Source organism: Talpa occidentalis, unplaced genomic scaffold, assembly GCF_014898055.3.
Source record: "Talpa occidentalis isolate TD23 unplaced genomic scaffold, MPIMG_talOcc4v2.1 talOcc4.6, whole genome shotgun sequence".
NCBI classification, from domain to species: Eukaryota; Metazoa; Chordata; class Mammalia; order Eulipotyphla; family Talpidae; genus Talpa; species Talpa occidentalis.
In genome coordinates, this window is record NW_023604972.1 from 87,647,321 (window position 1) to 87,666,512 (window position 19,192).

Below are 19,192 nucleotides of genomic sequence, written 5' to 3' on the forward strand. Positions count from 1 at the left end.
AGCCCCGCCCCGCCCCGCCCGCCCCGCCCCCGACGCCTCAGCCCCGCCCACCGAGCGTGGCAACCGCAGCGGCTGGCGGGAGCGCGGCAGCGTGTGCGCGGCGGCTCAGGCGGCCCCGGGGCTGGGCGGTCAGGAGTGGGGCCCGGGGTCCGCAACTCCTGGGAATTACGTGCCGCCGGGGCCTCTTCTGCTTCGCAAGTTTGGTAGAGTTCAGAAACCGGTCCTGTGTCTGAGACAACTATAGGTGTATTTCCCTCGCCGTGTACCTCTCCTTGGGGCTTTGTCAACCCACATTTTTTTTTTTTTTTTTTTTTTGGTAAAGACATAATATAATGGACTCCAAGTATAGATGATAAACCTCAACAATTATTACTAATAAAAAAAAGCCTGTTTTAGAGAAGGTAGGAGAAAGTGGTGAAGACTGAAGGAGCTGGAGATGCAATGTCTGGGTTGGAAGTCCAGCTTTACAAGCTCTACCATGAACATGTTATTTCATTCCATTTAAGATCCCTTAACAGCCAACTGGAGAGGTAATTGGATCTCCTTCATTAATTGAGTTAATATGTGTGAAGTATTAAGTACCCAACATATAATAGCATTCAGTACGGTAGCTATTAATGTCATTATCCCTTCAACAGTTTCCACACTGTTGCTTACAGACCACGTGTCTGTTTCCATTTAGGGATCCTCTTCTGGAGTAACTTGAGCCTGGAGGAAAGAATGACTTTCTGGCCAGTGGTACTCTTTATAGATAAAAAGAGATCATCAATTTTTCTTTGCAGTTGAAAATATAGTTTTTGAGTTACAGGGATACACTGAATACACAAGACAGGTTGGCTGTATGTATTTGAGAAATTGGGAGACTTTAAAAATTGCTGTGAGGGGCCTTCCCAGTGGCGCAGTGGTTGAGCGCTGGGTTGCGAAGCTGCCCGCGGCCTCTGCTGCGCCAGTTCGATCCCTGGCTGCTCCCAGGCCACTGGAGGAGGGTCCCACATGGCGCGCAGACCTCTCCTGCCGCCCGCTGCTCCCCTCAGCAGTGTACTTAGGTCCTTCTGCCTGCTCTGCTCCTCGCTCTGGCTCTGGTGAATTCTCTCACCCACCCGCGCTTCTGACTGTACCCAGTGCATGTATAAACAAACCAAACAAACAAACAAATAAATAAAACATGCCTCTATTAAAAAAAATTAAAAAAAAAAATTGCTGTGAGGAGGGGCCTCCCTGGCAGTGCAAGGGGTTAAGTCTTGGCACTACCAAGCTATCAGCAGCCACTGCAGCATGAGTTTGATCCTTGGCCAGGGAGCTAACCCATGTGGCACAGCAGACCTCCCCTGTCTCCCCTGCTGCACCCCTCAGCAGTGTATTTCAGTAGATCCACCTGTTCTGCTCCCCACTCTGTCTCTGGTGAATCCTCTCACCCCCTGCACCTCTGGCTTACACCCCAGCTCTTATATGCATAAATAAATCAAATAAATCTTTTAAAAATTATTGTGATATTAAGAATTTGCTTCACACAAAAAAATTACTTCACCAACTTGGGTATGAAATGAATGACTATAATAATAAAATTAGCTTTGACTTGTCCCACCCTTTACTAATGGGAAACTAGAAATTAAATCTTAGTCATTGTTGACTTCCTTACCTATGAAATAATGGGAATGCCACTCTTGGGTGAAACAGAGTACTTGGGAAAAGACCTGTGTCTTCAGTTTATACCTGTGTACATGCTGCTCAGAGTTATGTGGTCTTGGCAGTAGTGCCAAGATTCCTGTCACATCTTTGGCAAAATGTTCTCTGGTGAGTTCCTGAGCTTCTTTAGGTGTATCTGAGGCCCATAGAACCTACAGAGCTCCACCCACCCCCACCTTATTAAAAAAAGTCTTCTGCACTTTCAACCTTGCCTTCCTACTCTAAAAAGCACTTGCCTCCTTTCTGTCTATCTTTGTATGTATAACCTGACAATCTCTGAAATCCGTTCAGGATTTTATTCCTTTGACATTTTGATATTAATGTAGCTGGATGTTTTGTAGAATCTTCTCCAAAAAGGAAGTCAGCCATTTTTGTTATCCTGAGTCAGGAGATTTGTATTGGAAGTTTCAAGCACTGACTCATACTTTCTAGAGCCAACCTAACTTCTGGCCATTTCTCCTCTGGCCATAGAGACCTTTCCTAACCACCCCATCAGTCTCATTAATCTCTATCATATTTCCCTTTAACTTTCATGGCATTTAACATAATTTGTCTTGTCCATTTGTTGTTTTACTCTCTCCAACCCAGAACACCCTGTTTATTGTTCTATTGTTACCCCGTGAAGCAGATTAAGTATAATCACATTAGTTTTAACTATAATAATTTTTGAATAGGTGATAAATTCGCCTGCAGAGAGTGCACAAGGATATGCTGTAAACGGTTTACCTCCCACGACATGCTTCCCAGAATCCAGTTCCCCTTATAGGTGGTAATTAGTAATTTCTTCACATCTGAATTTCCAATCTACATTTTACTTAATTTAGAATTTCTAAGCCCTAGGGATGTGGTAGTGAACACGCACTGCTCCACAAGACCCTCTAAAAACCGAATCGTCAGCGATTTTAATAGTTCCCGTAAAGGTTTGGGCAGAGGGCTTCACTACCTCCTTCCGCCACTTTTCAAGTCCTCAGGACGCTGGTGAAGGTAGCAGCACATCCCTTTGACTCTCAGTTTCCGGTTCACAAGTAACTCAGGTCAGGTAGCTTGACAGTTGCCATGGCTCCGGGCTCTGTGCGTCTTACGTAAATTCACGGCGCCGACTGATGACGTTAAGTTCCGGCGCTCTCCGAGGGCGGGGGAGCAAGGTGTGGGGGGGGAAATTTAGCTATTACAGTAGCAGGGTCATGAAGAAGAGGCGGCGGCGGGAGGAAGGAGGAGGTGGTGGGGGCGCGAAATTGCGGTAGCTGCCCGCTGGGCTGGTGGTTTGGCTTTGTGGGAAGGGCGTAGTTCGTACTCTCTCTTGGGGCAGTGGCCGGGGCTCGGGGCTGAGAGCGGCTGTAGGGCCGCCTCCCCGGGCCCCCTGGCTCCGCCATGTTCCGTAGGGCACGCCTTAGCGTGAAGCCGAATGTCAGGCCTGGCGTAGGCTCTAGGGGCTCCACCGCCCCCAATCCCCAGCGTGGACCAGAGACTTCCAGGCCGCCAGAGCCTTCCGTAGCCTCTGCTCCAAAGCCAGCGGAATCTACAGATGTGCCCCCAGTGGATTTCGGGGGAGCGGAACCCCAAGAAAAGACACCCGGCAATAGGTGAGTGCTTGCAGAGGGGGAACGTTTTCGTCTCTTCCTCGCCTCTCCGGGCTTATCACCTGGAAGCTGAGCAAATGAACTTTACCGTACTTTCTTGCTGTCACTAAGTCCCATGAATTCAATTCACACTGCAATTTGTCCCTCTGACCACAGGATGTGGCAAATGTGAATTTTGTTACAGTTTATAGATTCTCGGGGAGGGGACCAAGTCTTCGAGGGCTGGTGGAAGGAATTCAGGTGTAACAGTCTCGAAGTGAAGAATACGTACACCTGGTAGTAATTAGAAAATTTAGTTTACCATAGTTTTCATTTTTATGGACACTTTGCGGGAGTTAAGTAATTTAAAATTTTCCAAACATTTATTTTTATTTATTTATTTTTTTTTTTAAAGATTTATTTATTTATTTATTTATACAAGCACTGGGTACAGTCAGAAGCGCGGGAGGGTGAGAGAATTCACCAGAGCCAGAGCGGGGAGCAGAGCAGGCAGAGCGGGGAGCAGAGCAGGCAGAAGGACCGAAGTACACTGCTGAGGGGAGCAGCGGGCGGCAGGAGAGGTCTGCGCGCCATGCGGGACCCTCCTCCGGTGGCCGGGGAGCAGCCGGGGATCGAACCGTCGCTGCAGAGGCTGCGGGCAGCTTCGCAACCAGCGCTCAACCACTGCGCCACTGGAGAGGCCCCAAACATTTATTTTTAAAAGAAGTCCGGCGTTACTTTGATCTTGGTGATTTACGACAACGGAAGGACATCTGGCTGGGTACATCCTTTGATTTAGCTATGATGACCTTGTTTTCTGAAAGAAAAGCATGTGTCTCATGTACCACATTTGATTCAGTATTCGCCTAAATTTAACAATTGATAGGTTTGGTCCGAGCAGAATATGCTTATTTGTGGTATAGAGATTACATTACCTGCTTTGGAGCGTTATCATGAAGATCAGAGATAACTGATATAAACTGTCTTTCCCATGTTTTGGCAGACGGGTTAGGTGTTCTTGGCATAGTGTTTTGTGGTTGCCTACAAAATGTTACTTGATGAAAATAAGGTGATGGAGCAAAGATGTGTTGGGCTGATTATAGCTTCTATTTCTTGTATACTTTGTATGTAAGGAAACCAATAAAAAATCAGTCCTATGTAATGGCATTAAACTGGTACACATCCTTTTTGTGCTGGCACAGGAGGTTAAAGTCTTATTCCTTTCATTTTGGTTCAGCTTCCTCTGTTGACTTGAACTGGTCCTTGTTGGAGGGTTTTATTTTTTATATAGTTTTTTTTTTTTTTTAAAAAGATTTATTTATTTATTTATTTATTTATTTATTTATTTATTTATTTATTTATTTATACAAGCACTGGGTACAGTCAGAAGCACGGGAGGGTGAGAGAATTCACCAGAGCCAGAGCGGGGAGCAGAGCAGGCAGAAGGACCGAAGTACACTGCTGAGGGGAGCAGCAGGCGGCAGGAGAGGTCTACGCGCCATGTGGGACCCTCCTCCAGTGGCCGGGGAGCAGCCGGGGATCGAACCGGTGCTGCAGAGGCTGCGGGCAGCTTCACAACCCAGCGCTCAACCGCTGCGCCACCGGGGAGGCCCTGGAGGGTTTTATTTTGATATCTTGGTGATGCTTAGTCATTTCCAAGTTTCCTACATGAATTTGTTTCAAAATTTTTCCCACACTGCTTATGAATACATGATGATTAATAATTTAATACATTGTTCAGTATATAGTCTTGACACATTTAAGACTAGAGAATATGTAATTGTTTTTTTACAGCTGATATTGAAGGAGTATACTTTATTTTTCTTTATTTTGGGTCTTTGCTAGCTGTAAAAATCTAAGGGTATGGTCCTTACACAGTATAATTGGGTGAAATGTAAGTGGGCATGTATCACATTACTAGAAGGACCGAGATAAGACTTTCAACTGGAGGCTTTTTGGAAAAGTTATTCTTACAGATTTTAGACATTTTCCACTTTCACATAAAACTAATCATAGTATTTGGAAAAAGGTAGATTGCTTTTAGTTTAGCTTTTTTTTTTTTTTTTTTCCCCTTAGAAGAACTAGGGTGTAGGTCAAAGGTGCTGGGGGGGAGAGGATTGATTTTCCAGAGACAGAGTGGGGAGCAGAACAGGCCAATTTACTGAAATACACTGCTAAGGGTAGCAGTGGGCCAGACAGGAGAGCTCTGCTGTGCCATAAGTGGGTTAGCTCCCTTAACAGTGATAGCACTGAGACTTAACCCATAGGCCACCATGGAGTCCCAGCTTTTAGTTCTTGACTTACACTTCCTATCTTTTTAATTTGCCTCAGGTCATTCCTGAAATATTTATGTGCAATTTGAATTATATCATATGTGTAACTTGGACTGATTGATCACTTTTGACAAATATAAGTGATTTTTGCCTCAAACATAATTTGGTTTAATTAATGTCGCCAATGTACATCTTCAAATACTGCAATACAAAAATTCAGAGATTAGAAGTTTTCTGTATTCTGGCTTAGCTAATCTCAGGTTGATAATTCAAACAAAATGTCAATACTTAGCATCAGTTTAGAGGGATGTTAGTGTAGCTTGTGAACTTAATTTAAAAAAACGAAGTTATTTGGTAATTCAGATTATACTAAGCTTTGTTTTGTAATTTAGGGTGGGCATTTTTTTTTTTAAAGATTTATTTATTTACGCATCAAGAGCTGGGGTGTAGGCCAGAGGTCCAGGGGGTGAGAGGATTCACCAGAGACAGAGTGGGAAGCAGAACAGGCAGGTCTACTGAAATACACTGCTGAGGGGAGCAGCAGACGCATCAAGAGAGGTCTGCTGCGCCATGTGTGTCACCTCCCTGGCCGGGGATTGAACTTGTGCTGCAGTGGCCACCAATAGCTTCATAGTGCTGCGACTTAACCGTTTTCCCCCACTTACCTGGGCTTTTTTTTTGAGGGAAAAGTATGAGCATTAAATTATGGACTCTAATGTGCTTAGGGATTTCAAATTTGAAAAAGATATACTATCTTCATGAGGATTTAGATATTTGTTGAAAAGATCTATCAAACATAATTTTTATTTCAACCTCTGCCATAATTAACATCTCTCTGTTGAATTTTAAAATGAGATTACTATTTTGGATTTTTACCAGGCTAGTTTTTAAAACTAGAATATTTAATAAGGGACCAGGAAAAAGAATAACTATAAGAAAGAAAAAATCAAAATCAACAAACAACTATGAACCAGAGACACACTGTGGGGGGTGCGGGGTGGGAAAAGGAGGGATTGGGGTCAAAATAAGGGGGTTGCAATTGTATGGGGAATATAAAAATAAAATTAAAAAAAAAACTAGAATATTTAAAAGAAGGTCTTAATTTTTCTTTTTTAGTTTCAACAGTGATAAAAGGACTGATGATGAGAGTGATGTTGAAGAATCCAGTAAATCTTCCACTACTGTTTCACAGAGAAAAAAGCGAGTATCAAGTACTTCTAATTCGGTTAAGCCTAATGTCAGCATTCCTTCAGAACCTCATCCCTTACCTACAGTTAATCAAGAAGCTATACAGCCTAATTCCATTCCACCCAAAGAGAAACAGCCATGTTCCGACAGATATCGAATATATAAAGCCCAGAAACTGAGAGAAATGTTAAAGGAAGAGTTGAGAAAAGAAAAGGTAAGGGAAAAAATTCAGAATATTGACTGTTGCCTGCTATATTTCTGTTTTCATAGTGGTCAGACATCATTGAAGGAAAAGTAAGCATTTGTAGTATTTTTTTCCCCAAAGATTTCTTTATTTCTGCATACAAGAGCTGGGGTATAGGCAGAGGTGCAGAGAGGTAAGAGGATTCTCAAGAGATAGAGTGGGGAGCAGAACAGGCAGACTGACTGAAGTACACTACTGAAGGGAGCAGCGGGTGAGACAGGAGAGGTCTGTTGCACCATGTGGGTTGGCTCCCTGGCCGGGCATCGAACTCATGCTCAGTGGCTGCCTGTAGCTTCATAGTGCTGAGAGTTAACCCCTTGTGCCATCAGGGAGGCCCATCTGCAGATTTTGATGAGGAACAATACCAAATAACATCTTGATATAATGAGAATATTCCTTTTTTTATTTTTTATTTTTTTAAATTTATTTTATTTTTTTAAAGATTTATTTATGCATACAAGAGCTGGGGCACAAGCCAGAGATGCGGGGGGTGAGAGGATTCACTGGATACAGAGTGGGAAACAGAACAGGCAGACTGACTGAAATACACTGCTGAGGGGAGCAGCGGGTGAGACAGGAGAGGTCTGCTTTGCCATGTGGGTTGCTCCCTGGTGGGCTGGGAATTGAACTCATGCTGCAGAGGCTTTGGATTGCATCATTGTGTGGTGCTTAACACATTGCTCCACCAGGGAGGCCCCAGAATATTCCTTTTTTTAACTGATTGATTAAGAAGCACTTAATCAGCTTTTTTTTGGACTTAAGCAATTTTTTTTCTTGCTATATTTTTCATTGTATTTGGATGAGGCCACAAATAGAGTTTTATTTTTTAAAGATTTATTTTTATTTATTTATGCATACAGAAACTAAGGTGTAAGCCAGAGGTGGGGGGGGAGGGGTGGATTCACCAGAGACACAGTGAGGGGCAGAACAGGCAGATCTACTGAAATACACTGCTGAGGGGAGCAGTGGGTGAGATTAGAGAGATCTGCTGCATCATGTGGGCTAGCTCCCTGGCCAGGGATTGAACTCATGCCACAGTGGCTGGTGATAGCTTGACAGTGCTGAGACTTTAATCCCTGCATCACCAGGGAAGTCCCCACAAATAGAGTTTTTTTTTTTTTTTAAAGATTATTTATTTATACAAGCACTGGATACAGTCAGAAGTGCGGGAGGTTGAGAATTCACCACAGTCAGAGCGGAGAGCAGAGCAGGCAGACTGATGAAGTACACTGCTGAGGGGAGCAGCGGGCGGGAGGAGAGGTCTGTGCGCCATGTGGGACCCTCGCCCGGCGGGGGATCAAACCGGCGCTGCAGAGGCTGCGGACAGCTTCGAAACCCAGCGCTCAACTGCTGCACTACCAGGGAGGCCCCACAAATAGAGTTTTATACACATACACACAGATACACATACAAGCATATTTATAAAATAAACATCTGATTTTTCATGAAGATGTTCAGTTGACATGAATTAGTCATTTAAATTATGACAAATGTAGCTGAATAAAATGAATTGGTTATTTTTCCTAAATTGAGAATGTGGAAAATTATAAATGGGAAAAATTTGCATGTATGTAGGTAGTCCATGTTCTTTTTAATTTTGAGGGTTATTTTTCTGAGAAAGCAGTGTAACAGTAGTAATGAATGCAAGCTCTGTTGTTTGATGCGTAAGCTTTGAATCTTGGATTTATCCTTACTGTGTGACCTTGGGCAATTTTTAAAAAATATTTATTTATTTATGCATCCAAGAACTAGGGTGTAAGCCAGAGGTGCAGGAGGTGAGAGGATTCACCAGAGACAGAGTGGGGAGCAGAACAGACAGATGTACTGAAATACACTGCTGAGGGGAGTAGCGGGAGAGACAGGAGAGTCTGCTGAGCCATATGGGTTGCTCCCTGGCTGTCTGGGGATCGAACTCATATGGTAGTGGCTGGCAGTAGCTTGATAGCCCGATCTTTTTTTTTTTTTTTAATTTTTAAAAGATTTATTTATTTATTTATACAAGCACTGGGTACAGTCAGAAGCACGGGAGGGTGAGAGAATTCACCAGAGCGGGAGTGGGGAGCAGAAGAGTCAGACTGATGAAGCACACTGCTGAGGGGAGCAGCAGGCGCGGCAGGAGAGGTCTGCGTGCCATGTGGGACCCTCGCCGGTGGCCGGGGATCTAACCGGCGCTGCAGAGGCTGCAGGCAGCTTTGCAGCCCAGCACTCAACCGCTGCGCCACCGGGGAGGCCCTAATTTTAATATTCAGTTTATAAATTTTTTCCTGATAGTAGGCTTCATTATGATATGAATAATATTAGGACTTGACACTGAATATAACAGTGTGTACTTGAATATAATACATCTGAAATTCTTATATATTTATAGAAGTGGGTCTGTGTGTGTTTGTATATCTAGAAGCAATGGAAAAACAAGTATGTAATAAATGAAAGTCAGAGACCACCAGATCGTACAAAAATGACTATGAGAGACTTCATATATTACCTGCCAGATAACAACCCAATGACGTAAGTAAACTTTATTCCTGTTATACTTTGAGTATGTTGTGATTTAATTATCACATTTGGAGTGGTGGTTCATGTTTTCCAAAAGCATGTGGACAAATTTGTAACACTTATGACCGTTTTTAAGATAGAATTTTATAACAAAAATTAGTGGTATTTCAAGTAGCTTCTTTCTTGGGGTGGTAAATGATGCCCTTTACTGCGAAGACTAAAAATAAATTTCCTTTTGTATACTAAGACTAAGTAAAATAGCTAAACAACTTTTTTGTAATAAAGATTGTGATTTCTATTTTTTATACTCTGTGACCTGATCTGATCTAGAAGGGTGATATATTTTTATATGCCCTATCTCCTGATTAAATAGAGGCAATTTGATTACCAGATTCTCCAAGAACAAAGCTACTTTAATCAGAGTTAGCCTGTGGAGGCAGAGGGTTTTTACTAAACCTCATAGCTGTGTGTGGATGGTTTAGCTGGTGGATGTAGAAGTAGAAAGTAGTGGCATATCACCAGTGTAGCCTGTTTCTGATTTACCAGGTTTTTGACCTAGTTGAAAGAAGTTCCAGACTCTAAGTTTTGGAGTGTTTGCCAGTTGGGAGTTGGAGACAAGCCACATAGGTTGCTTCATGCCTCAGGACTGGGACCTCCCCATCACTGAGGAATAAGAAAGAAGAATTAAAGGCCCTACTTAAGGCCTGATGAATTATTGTATTTGATGATGAAAATTTTTGACTGAAAAATTGACAGTTGTGCCATATCATCATTAATAGTAGTATTATGGTATATATAATTATTTAAAGGAAAGTTAAAATAATTTGATTTTTGCGTACAGATATAATTGACAAGATGTAAATTAATTGTTAAAAAGTATTCTGTTCTTTGTGTTTAATAGTTCTTCCCTAGAGCAAGAAAAGAAAACTGAAAAATCATTGCCACCAGTCCAGACAAGAGAGTAAGTATCTCATTCTTTTTGAATCAATCTGCTTAAATAGAATCGCAAGAATAAGTTACTATCAGATTTAAATAAAAATGAAAGCCTTATGTTATTTGCGTAGTACGTATATGAATGGCCAGTGTTAGTGATTTTAAGTTAAAGCTTTAAGAATTGAAAGTAATTTTGTTTTATATTAATACTCTATGTTTACATATTACAAAATTCAAAAGGATGAAAAGTGTATACAGGTAAAAGTCTTCCATCCTTGTATTTCTGCCACCTAGTTCCCTCCCTGGAGGCAACAAATGTAATCAATTTTAAATGTATCATTCTGATTCTAGTTCTAGTCATTATCTGTTCAGGCAAACATGCATATATTTTCTTTTTCCTTCTTTCCCTTTTTCTTTTTTTTTTTTTTAAAGATTTATTTATTTATACATACAAAAACTGGGGTACAGGCCAGAGGTGTGGGAGGGTGAGAGGAATCACCAGAGACAGAGTGCGGAATAGAACAGGCAGGTTGACTGAAATACACTGCTGAGGGGAGCAGTGGGTGAGACAGGAGAGGTCTGCTGCGCCTTGTGGGTCACCTCCCTGGCTGGGGATCGAACTCCTGCTGTAGTGGCTGCAGGTAGCTTCATAGTGCTGTGACTTAACCCCTTGCGCCACCAGGGAGGTCCCTCCTTTTCCTTTTTTAGCTTTTTGTTCACACTGTGGGTATAGTTTTGATGTCACTCTTAGCTTTTTTTTTTTTTTTTAAAGATTTATTTATTTATGCACAAAAGCTGGGGTACAGGCCAGAGATGTAGGGGTGAGAGGATTCACCAGAGACAGAGTAGGGAACAGAACAGGCAGACTGAAATACACTGCTGAGGGGAGCAGCAGGCGAGATAGGAGAGCTCTGCTGCGCCATGTGGGTTGCTCCCTGGCCAGCCGGGGATCGAACTTGTGCTGCAGAGTCTGAAGATTGCTTCATAGTGCAGTGCTTAACCCCTTACACCACCAGGGAGGCCCCTCTTAGCCTATTTTTTTGTGCAAACCCCTGTTGCTTTCCAATTGCACTGTCATATGTTACTTTCTTCCCAAGAAATCTCTTCAAGAGACCATTTAGAAAGTTATTGTATCCTTGTAATTCAAGGTAGAGATATTGTGGGAAATTAGCAGAAACATTGGGATTTTCTGATTATCACTTCAAGGGTACTGGCTACTTGTTTTGCCTAGGACTCTGATAGCTTAAAATAGAACTCCTAAGTTTTAAAAATAGGTTATATATATTTATATATATTATAAATAGGTTATATATTATAGGCTATGTTTGCTTTAATAAAACCTTAAGGTGACAATGTAGCCAAATGGAAGGTATATGAGATTTGGAGTCATTTGAAAAACTGACTTCTTGGTCTACCCTTACTGTTTTGTAAATTAGAGCGAAGATTTTCTTTTCTGAGCCTCAACTGGATATGAAAAAACTAACCTAGAAGTGTTGGCTCTGAAGAGTTACTAAAATTATATGGAAAGTAATGCTATTTACTGTAAGGATTATTTTTGATAATTCTACAATACTTGAATGGCTTACTCTGCTACTGTATTAGAGAAGATGAGCATTTCTCTTTATTTTCGAAGAGAGTAAAGGCTTTTTGTTACTAGGTGCTATGAATAATATTTGAGAAAATATTATAACTATGTCTTTAGCAATACATAATATTCTCTGTTAGGTTATAGGGAAAGTTCAAGATACCTGGAAGGTTGAATTTGCAATAATTTATTCAGTAGTTCATATTATTCAGGAAACACTTCTCATCTGTATGTGAAATAACATTTCTTCACATTTTTTAGACAAGAAAATAAAAGTACTCCTGATGCTGAAGATAATGAAGAAATAGAAGAAGAAACAGATGATGGCCCATTGCTGGTTCCTCGAGTTAAAGTGGCTGAAGATGGTTCTATTATTTTGGATGAAGAAAGGTAAGTTAAAAAAAGAGATTGTGGTTTCATGAGTAAACAAATGTGCTATGTTTAATGAGAGAAGTTTTCTTTCATTCTTTCTTAGACTTTGACGTTATTTTTGCATCAAACGTACCAGGTTTAATTCTCAGTTATAATACTAAATTTCTAAAATTTGCTATTGTGAAATTAGGTGTCTTCCCAAAGTTTATTTTTTTAAGGTTTAATTTATTTATTTATGCATATAAGAACTGGGGTGTAGGCCAGAAGTGCTGGGAGGGGAATTGGGGGTGTTTGAGGATTCACCAGAGACAGAGTGGGGAGAGAGCAGAACAGGCGGATCCCCTGAAATACACTGCTGAGGGGAGCAGCAGGTGAGACGGGGAGGTCTGCTGTGCCAGGTGGGTTATCTCCCTGACCGAGGATTGAACTCATGCTGCAGTGGCTGGCAATAGCTTGATAGTGCTGAGACTTAACCCCTTGTACCACCTGGGAGGCCCCCAACATATATTTTCTTTTTTCCAATTTTTTTTTTAATTTATTTATTTACAGGGCCTCCCCGGTGGCGCATCGGTTGAGCGCTGGGTTGCGAAGCTGGCTGCAGCCTCTGTGGCGCCAGTTCGATCCCGGCTGCTCCCCTGCCACCGGAGGAGGGTCCCACATGGCGCACAGACCTCTCCTGCCGCCCGCTGCTCCCCTCAGCAGTGTACTTCAGTCCTTCTGCCTGCTCTGCTCCCGCTCTGGCTCTGGTGAATTCTCTCACCCTCCCGTGCTTCTGATTGTACCCAGTGCATGTATAAATGAAAACAAAACAAATAAATAAATAAATAAAACATGCCTCTATTAAAAAAAAAAGTTTATTTATTTACACAAGTACTGAGTACAGTCAGAAGTGTGGGAGGGTGAGAGAATTCACCAGAGCCAGAGCGGGGAACAGAACAGGCAGACCTACAAAATACACTGCTGAGGGGAGCAGCGGGCGCAGCAGGAGAGGTCTGCACTCCATGTGGGACTCTCGCTGGTGGCCGGGGATCGAACCGGCGCTGCAGAGGCTGCGGGCAGCTTCGCAGCCCAGCGCTCAAGCGCTGCGCCACCAAGGGAGGCCCCCAACGTATATTTTTAAAAAGAAATAGGAAATAAATTAGTAGTAAATAAATTTTGAAAAGTGATGGAAAATTTTCTTACTTTAATTAAAAAATCACCTTACGCATTTAAATTTTATTATAATAAAACAAGTACTATTAATAGTATTGCACGTTGTTTTCCTTTAATTTGTGATGATGATTTACTGGTCATTAAATAGTTAAAATCATATTTACTTTGTGTTCATGAATGCTAAACATTTCTTACTGATACATATTTTATTTATTTATTTATTTTTTTATAGAGGCATGTTTTATTTGTTTGTTTGTTTGTTTATACATACAGTCAGAAGCGCGGGAGAGTGAGAGAATTCACCAGAGCCAGAGCGGGGAGCAGAGCAGGCAGAGGGACCTAAGTACATTGCTGAGGGGAGCAGCGGGTGGCAGGAGAGGTCTGTGCGCCATGTGGGACCCTCCTCCGGTAGCCGGGGAGTAGCCGGGGATTGAACCGGCGCCGCAGTGGCCACGGACAGCTTCGCAACCCAGCGCTCAACCGCTGCGCCACCGGGGAGGCCCTCTTACTGATACATATTAAATATGGGAAACATGCAGAACGCAATAAGGCAGTTTTTTAGGTGACCCAGAGATTTTATAAATTTCAATATTGCTGCTTAGAATTCTAAAAATAAGTTGACATTTATTTTATCCCTTAGCAATCACATTTTAAGTTAAAATTGGCAGATTCTTTCAAAGTATGCATACTTCTAATAATTATTATTGTACTTTTGAAGTGACTGCCATGGCAGATTTCAAAATGTAATTGTTTGGATTTCGTTTGCTATTTGTTTCATTACTTGTTTTTAGTGTGGATCTGTTTGAAAATGTGTTTCTTTCAGTTTAACTGTAGAAGTTTTAAGAACAAAAGGCCCTTGTGTTGTTGAGGAGAATGACCCCATATTTGAGCGTGGCTCTACAACTACATATTCCAGCTTTAGGAAAAACTATTACTCTAAACCATGGTCAAATAAAGGTAACTCATTTTATTTATTTATTTATTTGAGTTTATTACTTTATTTTTTTTAAGACTTATTTATTTATGCGTAGAAAAACTGGGTATAGGCCAAAGTGGGGTGAAACAGAGTGGGGAACAGAACAAGTGGATTACTGAAATACACTGCTGAGGGAAGCAGCAGGTAAGACAGGAGAGGTCTGCTGTGCCCTATGTCAGGGATCGATCTTGGGCTGCAGTGATGATAGCACTGAGACTTAACCTCTAGGCCACTAGGGAGACCCAATACTATATTTTTGAAGATTTTATTTATTTTTTACATATTACTTAGCATATCCTTGTTTCTTACACAGTGTAACATTGCACTGGCTATTACTGACAGTTTTCTTTAGGCCACTTTGAATGAGACCAGTTAGGCAGGATGTCTTTTTTAAAAAATTTCAACTGGGTCTTCCCCAGTAGTGCAGAGGTTAAAGTGTCAGCACTATCAAGCTATTGCCAGCCACTGCTGCATGAGTTGATCGCAACCAGGGAGCTAACCCACATGGAGATCCCTGGCCAGGGAGCTGTCTCTCTGTTCTGCTCCCCACTCTGTCTCTGGTGAATCCCCTCACCCCTACACCTCTGGCCTAGATCAGGAAAAAAAGCCAAACCTGAGATTCCTGAAGGCCTATTTTGTGCTGCACCCAGATTTGTACGCATAAATAAATAAATTCTTTAAAAAAAATTTCAACTGCTTTAATAAGAACATGTCCATCTTATCCCACATTTCTGTATACAAATTTAAAGGAGCTATTTTTTGATACATGAGGTTCTTTGCAATAAAATTGAAATACAACTATGTGTATATACAACTATGTATATATGATCATAGACATATCTTTATACTAGCTTTTTTTTTTAAAGATGTATTTATTTATGCATACAAGAAGTAGGGTGTAAGTCGGGGAAGGGGGAAGTGAGAGGATTTATGGTGGGGGGCAGAACAGGTAGATGTACTGAAATACGCTACTGAGGGGACCAGCGGGAGAGACAAGAGAGGTCTTCTGCGCCATGGCTAGGGATCGAACTTGTGCTGTAGTGGCTGGCAGTAGCATGGTAACAGTCTTTAACCCCTGCGCCACCAGGGAGGCCCTAAACTAGCATTTTTACTTGACTTTAATTAAAAAAAAGCTATTAAGTACTGCCATTTATTTTCTATTTTTTTTGCATTTTAAAAGGACAGGTTTATTTGGTGAAGGAGAAAGGGAAAAAAAGAGAGAGATATATAGTCATAGGTGGGCAGGGAGGAGAGCTTTGCTGTATTTAAATCACAATATATACTTAAGATTTTTTTGTTTTAATTATTGAGGAGATTAATTTTCAGTAATTCTAAATCTTTTGTTTTTACAGAAACTGATATGTTCTTTTTAGCCATCAGCATGGTAGGAACTGACTTTTCTATGATTGGACAACTTTTTCCTCATAGAGCAAGAATAGAAATTAAGGTAAAATAGACCCATTTCATTTATGGTGTTGTTTTTTTGTTTTGTTTTTTGTTTTTAGCATAAAGAGTCTTCTGTCTTGTAAGGGAATAGGAAAAAAAGTAATTTTTCATATTTGGCCACATGTTTACCACTTTTGATACATTTCATTCGTTGTAGGTCTCAACAGCAGATCTGCCATGAAAGATTCTCTGTTTTTTCATTTCTCTGGATGTATTATTTGCCCTTGTTTTATTTTAATTTTTTAAAAAACATTTATTTATTTATGCATATAAGAACTGGGGTGTAGGCCAGAGGTGCGGTTGTGAGAGGATTCACCAGAGACAGAGTGGGGAGCAGAACAGGCAGTCCTACTGAAATACACTGCTGAGGGGAGCAGCGGGCAAGGCAGGAGATGTCTGCTGTGCCAACTGGGTCATCTCCCTGGCCAGGGATTGAACTCATGCTGCAGTGGCTGCAGATTGCTTCATAGTGCTGACGCTTAACCCCTTGTGCCACCAGGGAGGCCCCAAATGAATATTCTTTGCTGGTTTCACAGTTTCTTTCTTTCAGTATTTAACAGTGCTATAGTACTGTCCACTGGCTTCCAGTGTTTCTGATGAAAAATCTGGCATAATTCATATCATTCTTCCCTTGTATATAATAAATTATTTTTCTTTGGCTGTTTTCAAGGGTTTTTTCTTTACCTTTGGTGTTCTGATTTTCCAAGGTATAGGGGCGTGTGTGTGTGTGTGTGTGTGTGTGTGTGTGTAGTGCTTTAGATTTGCTGAGTTTGTTAGCTCTGTGGGTTATTCCAATTGTTTTGGGGGAATTTTAAATCATTTCTTTTAATTTTTTTTTTCACTTTGTTCTCACCTTCTGGAATTCCACTTGTTTGTTACTCTGTTATATTGAACTGTAGGTCACCAAAATTCTGTCCATTTTTTTCCCCATTTTTTTTTTTTTTTCACTTCAGTTTGGTTAGTTTCTTTTACCATGTTTACAAATTCACTGACCTTTTGCTATCTTCAATCTGGTATTAAGCCCATTCATGGAAAGTTTCATAATTTTATAGTAATTTAATTTTCTTGTTTGCTAATTTGAACATCTGGGTTATCCTAGGATCTGTTTCTGTTGACTTTGTTTTTCTTTCTTTGACTGTGTCACGTTTTCCTATCTTTTCTCTTGTTTGTGTTGTGTGTGTTTTTAAATTACGCACTTGGATAATGTATTTCATAGTATCTGGATTATCTGGATTATGGTTGTCTTTTTCTCCTTTGAAGAGTGTTTAGTTTTTTTTTTTTTTTTAAGATTTATTTATTTATTTATTTATTTATACAAGCACTGGGTACAGTCAGAAGCGCGGGAGGGTGAGAGAGTTCACCAGAGCCAGAGCGGGGAGCAGAGCAGGCAGAAGGACTGAAGTACACTGCTGAGGGGAACAGCGGGCGGCAGGAGAGGTCTGGGCGCCGTGTGGGACCCTCCTCTGGGGACCTTCCTCCAGTGGCCGGGGAGCAGCCGGGGATCAAACCAGCGCCGCAGATGCTGCGGGCAGCTTCGCAACCCAGCGCTCAACTGCTACGCCACCGGGGAGGCCCGAAATAATGTTTTAATATAAAGACATTTCTAAAGATAAACTTGACCTGTTTCAAATTTTTTTGCTTAGTTTTTTCTTTATAGTCTCCCCTGCGGGCAATTAAGAACATGTTGGCATAATATGTGAGAAGGGTAACTGGATACAAATATATTAGTTTTTAAGGAGTTGGTTAATTGACTATAGGTTTGATTTCTTTCCTTGCTGATTTATGCTGTAGATCATAAAGATCAGGAAGCTCCATATAAATCTTCCAAACCTATTAAAAAAACTCATCCAAAAAACCCTAAACATTGCTTTTTGATAAAGACAGATTTATTTATTGTATTTTAAGATTTTCGTTTTAATGCTTTTGTTTTAAACATACTTTTCACTTATTTAAATATGGGAGAAAATTATAAATTTTTATTGTTTTGTTAACAGAATAAATTTAAACGTGAAGAGAAAACAAATGGATGGAGAATAGATAAAGCATTTCGTAAGTAATATGACCTCTTTTATGATATGTCATTCAAAGTCATAAAAAATGATTAGTCTATCTTTGATTCTAGTGTGCTTTAGATTTGTTTCTATTTGTTTTGTTTCTGTGTTATCAAAGGAAAATTAAGACTGAGAAATATTCTATTTAGCATTGCAGTCCTGGCAGTTGATTCAGATATATGCAAGGGATTAGTTAAAACATCAGGAAGCAAGTAAGCAGATTTCTGAGTTCAGGAGGTTCCAGAGGGACTGAACATAACATTTGTTTGTGTTCTTTATTTTGAGAGAACGCTATTCAAGAACTAACAAGGAGCTCATTGTCTTTGAAAGTTCACATACTATAAATGATTCCTTCCAATGGTCAGTCATTCAGTAAACGATGCTGCTCACCTGCTGTTTGCAAGTCACTGTTGTACTGAGCATTAAGGATATAATGGTGAAAAGGGCAAATGATAATCTTGCTTTTAGAACTTTAAGTCTGATTAAGAAGGGGAAGAGATAATTTCAGATAGTGATTGATTTCTCAGAAGAAAAAAGGAATTAGTGGTTAGATGTTTAGATTGAGTGGTCTGAAAGGTCTGTCTAAAGAGCAGATTTGGAAGGATAATGAATACCTTTGAACTTCTAACTAATAACCTGGTTAAAATAATATTTTTTCTTTTAAGTTCAGAGAAAGACTTCAAGGGAGCTGTAGAGGATGACAATTAAATATACTGCTTAAAGCATTCCTGTATTCTTTGTTTGCAGGATAATTTATCAGTGTTTTATGATTAATATATTCAATGTTTATTTGCTATAGTTCTAATCGTCATGAAAACTCTAAAAGGGAGACAGATTATGTCGCATGTACGTTTTATGAATAGACGTTAAGGTCAATTAAACCCAAATTTGTATTGGGTCCTCAGGAAACCACTCCAGGAATGACTCCTGGAAGATCTGGAATCTTGTGGTCCTCTGCTTTCTCTATTACAGAAAACTCATCCTGAAAGTCTTCATTAGAATTAACACATTACGTTCAGAAAAGAATCCATAAATCTATAAGCAATTTATATGGGGGTATGCAGTCATTGTTAAAATCATTATTATAGATACCTTTAACATTTACTGATTTTTGTAATGGAAAATTAGAAAAAAAATTAAAACCTACATGGTGTTTTTTTAGCATTTACATTTTGAATCCCATTGAGAACTTTGGAATGTTTTAGTGCTTTGTTGTTGTGGAAGGTCAGAA

The 19,192-nt window shown here is 40.6% G+C and overlaps 1 protein-coding gene across 1 annotated transcript in view; it reads left to right on the forward strand.

Annotated features, from left to right (window-relative positions):
- The first annotated feature begins 2,867 nt into the window (after positions 1 to 2,867).
- BDP1 (B double prime 1, subunit of RNA polymerase III transcription initiation factor IIIB) overlaps positions 2,868 to 19,192 on the forward strand; it is a 79,294-nt gene continuing 62,969 nt past the window's right edge. Inside the window, exons 1-8 of the mRNA XM_037529078.2 lie at positions 2,868 to 3,269; positions 6,635 to 6,920; positions 9,349 to 9,458; positions 10,348 to 10,407; positions 12,226 to 12,354; positions 14,312 to 14,445; positions 15,817 to 15,911; positions 17,905 to 17,959. Of these exons, the coding sequence (XP_037384975.1) occupies positions 3,058 to 3,269; positions 6,635 to 6,920; positions 9,349 to 9,458; positions 10,348 to 10,407; positions 12,226 to 12,354; positions 14,312 to 14,445; positions 15,817 to 15,911; positions 17,905 to 17,959 (1,081 nt within the window). The 5' untranslated portion in view covers positions 2,868 to 3,057. The remainder of the gene's footprint in view (positions 3,270 to 6,634; positions 6,921 to 9,348; positions 9,459 to 10,347; positions 10,408 to 12,225; positions 12,355 to 14,311; positions 14,446 to 15,816; positions 15,912 to 17,904; positions 17,960 to 19,192) is intronic.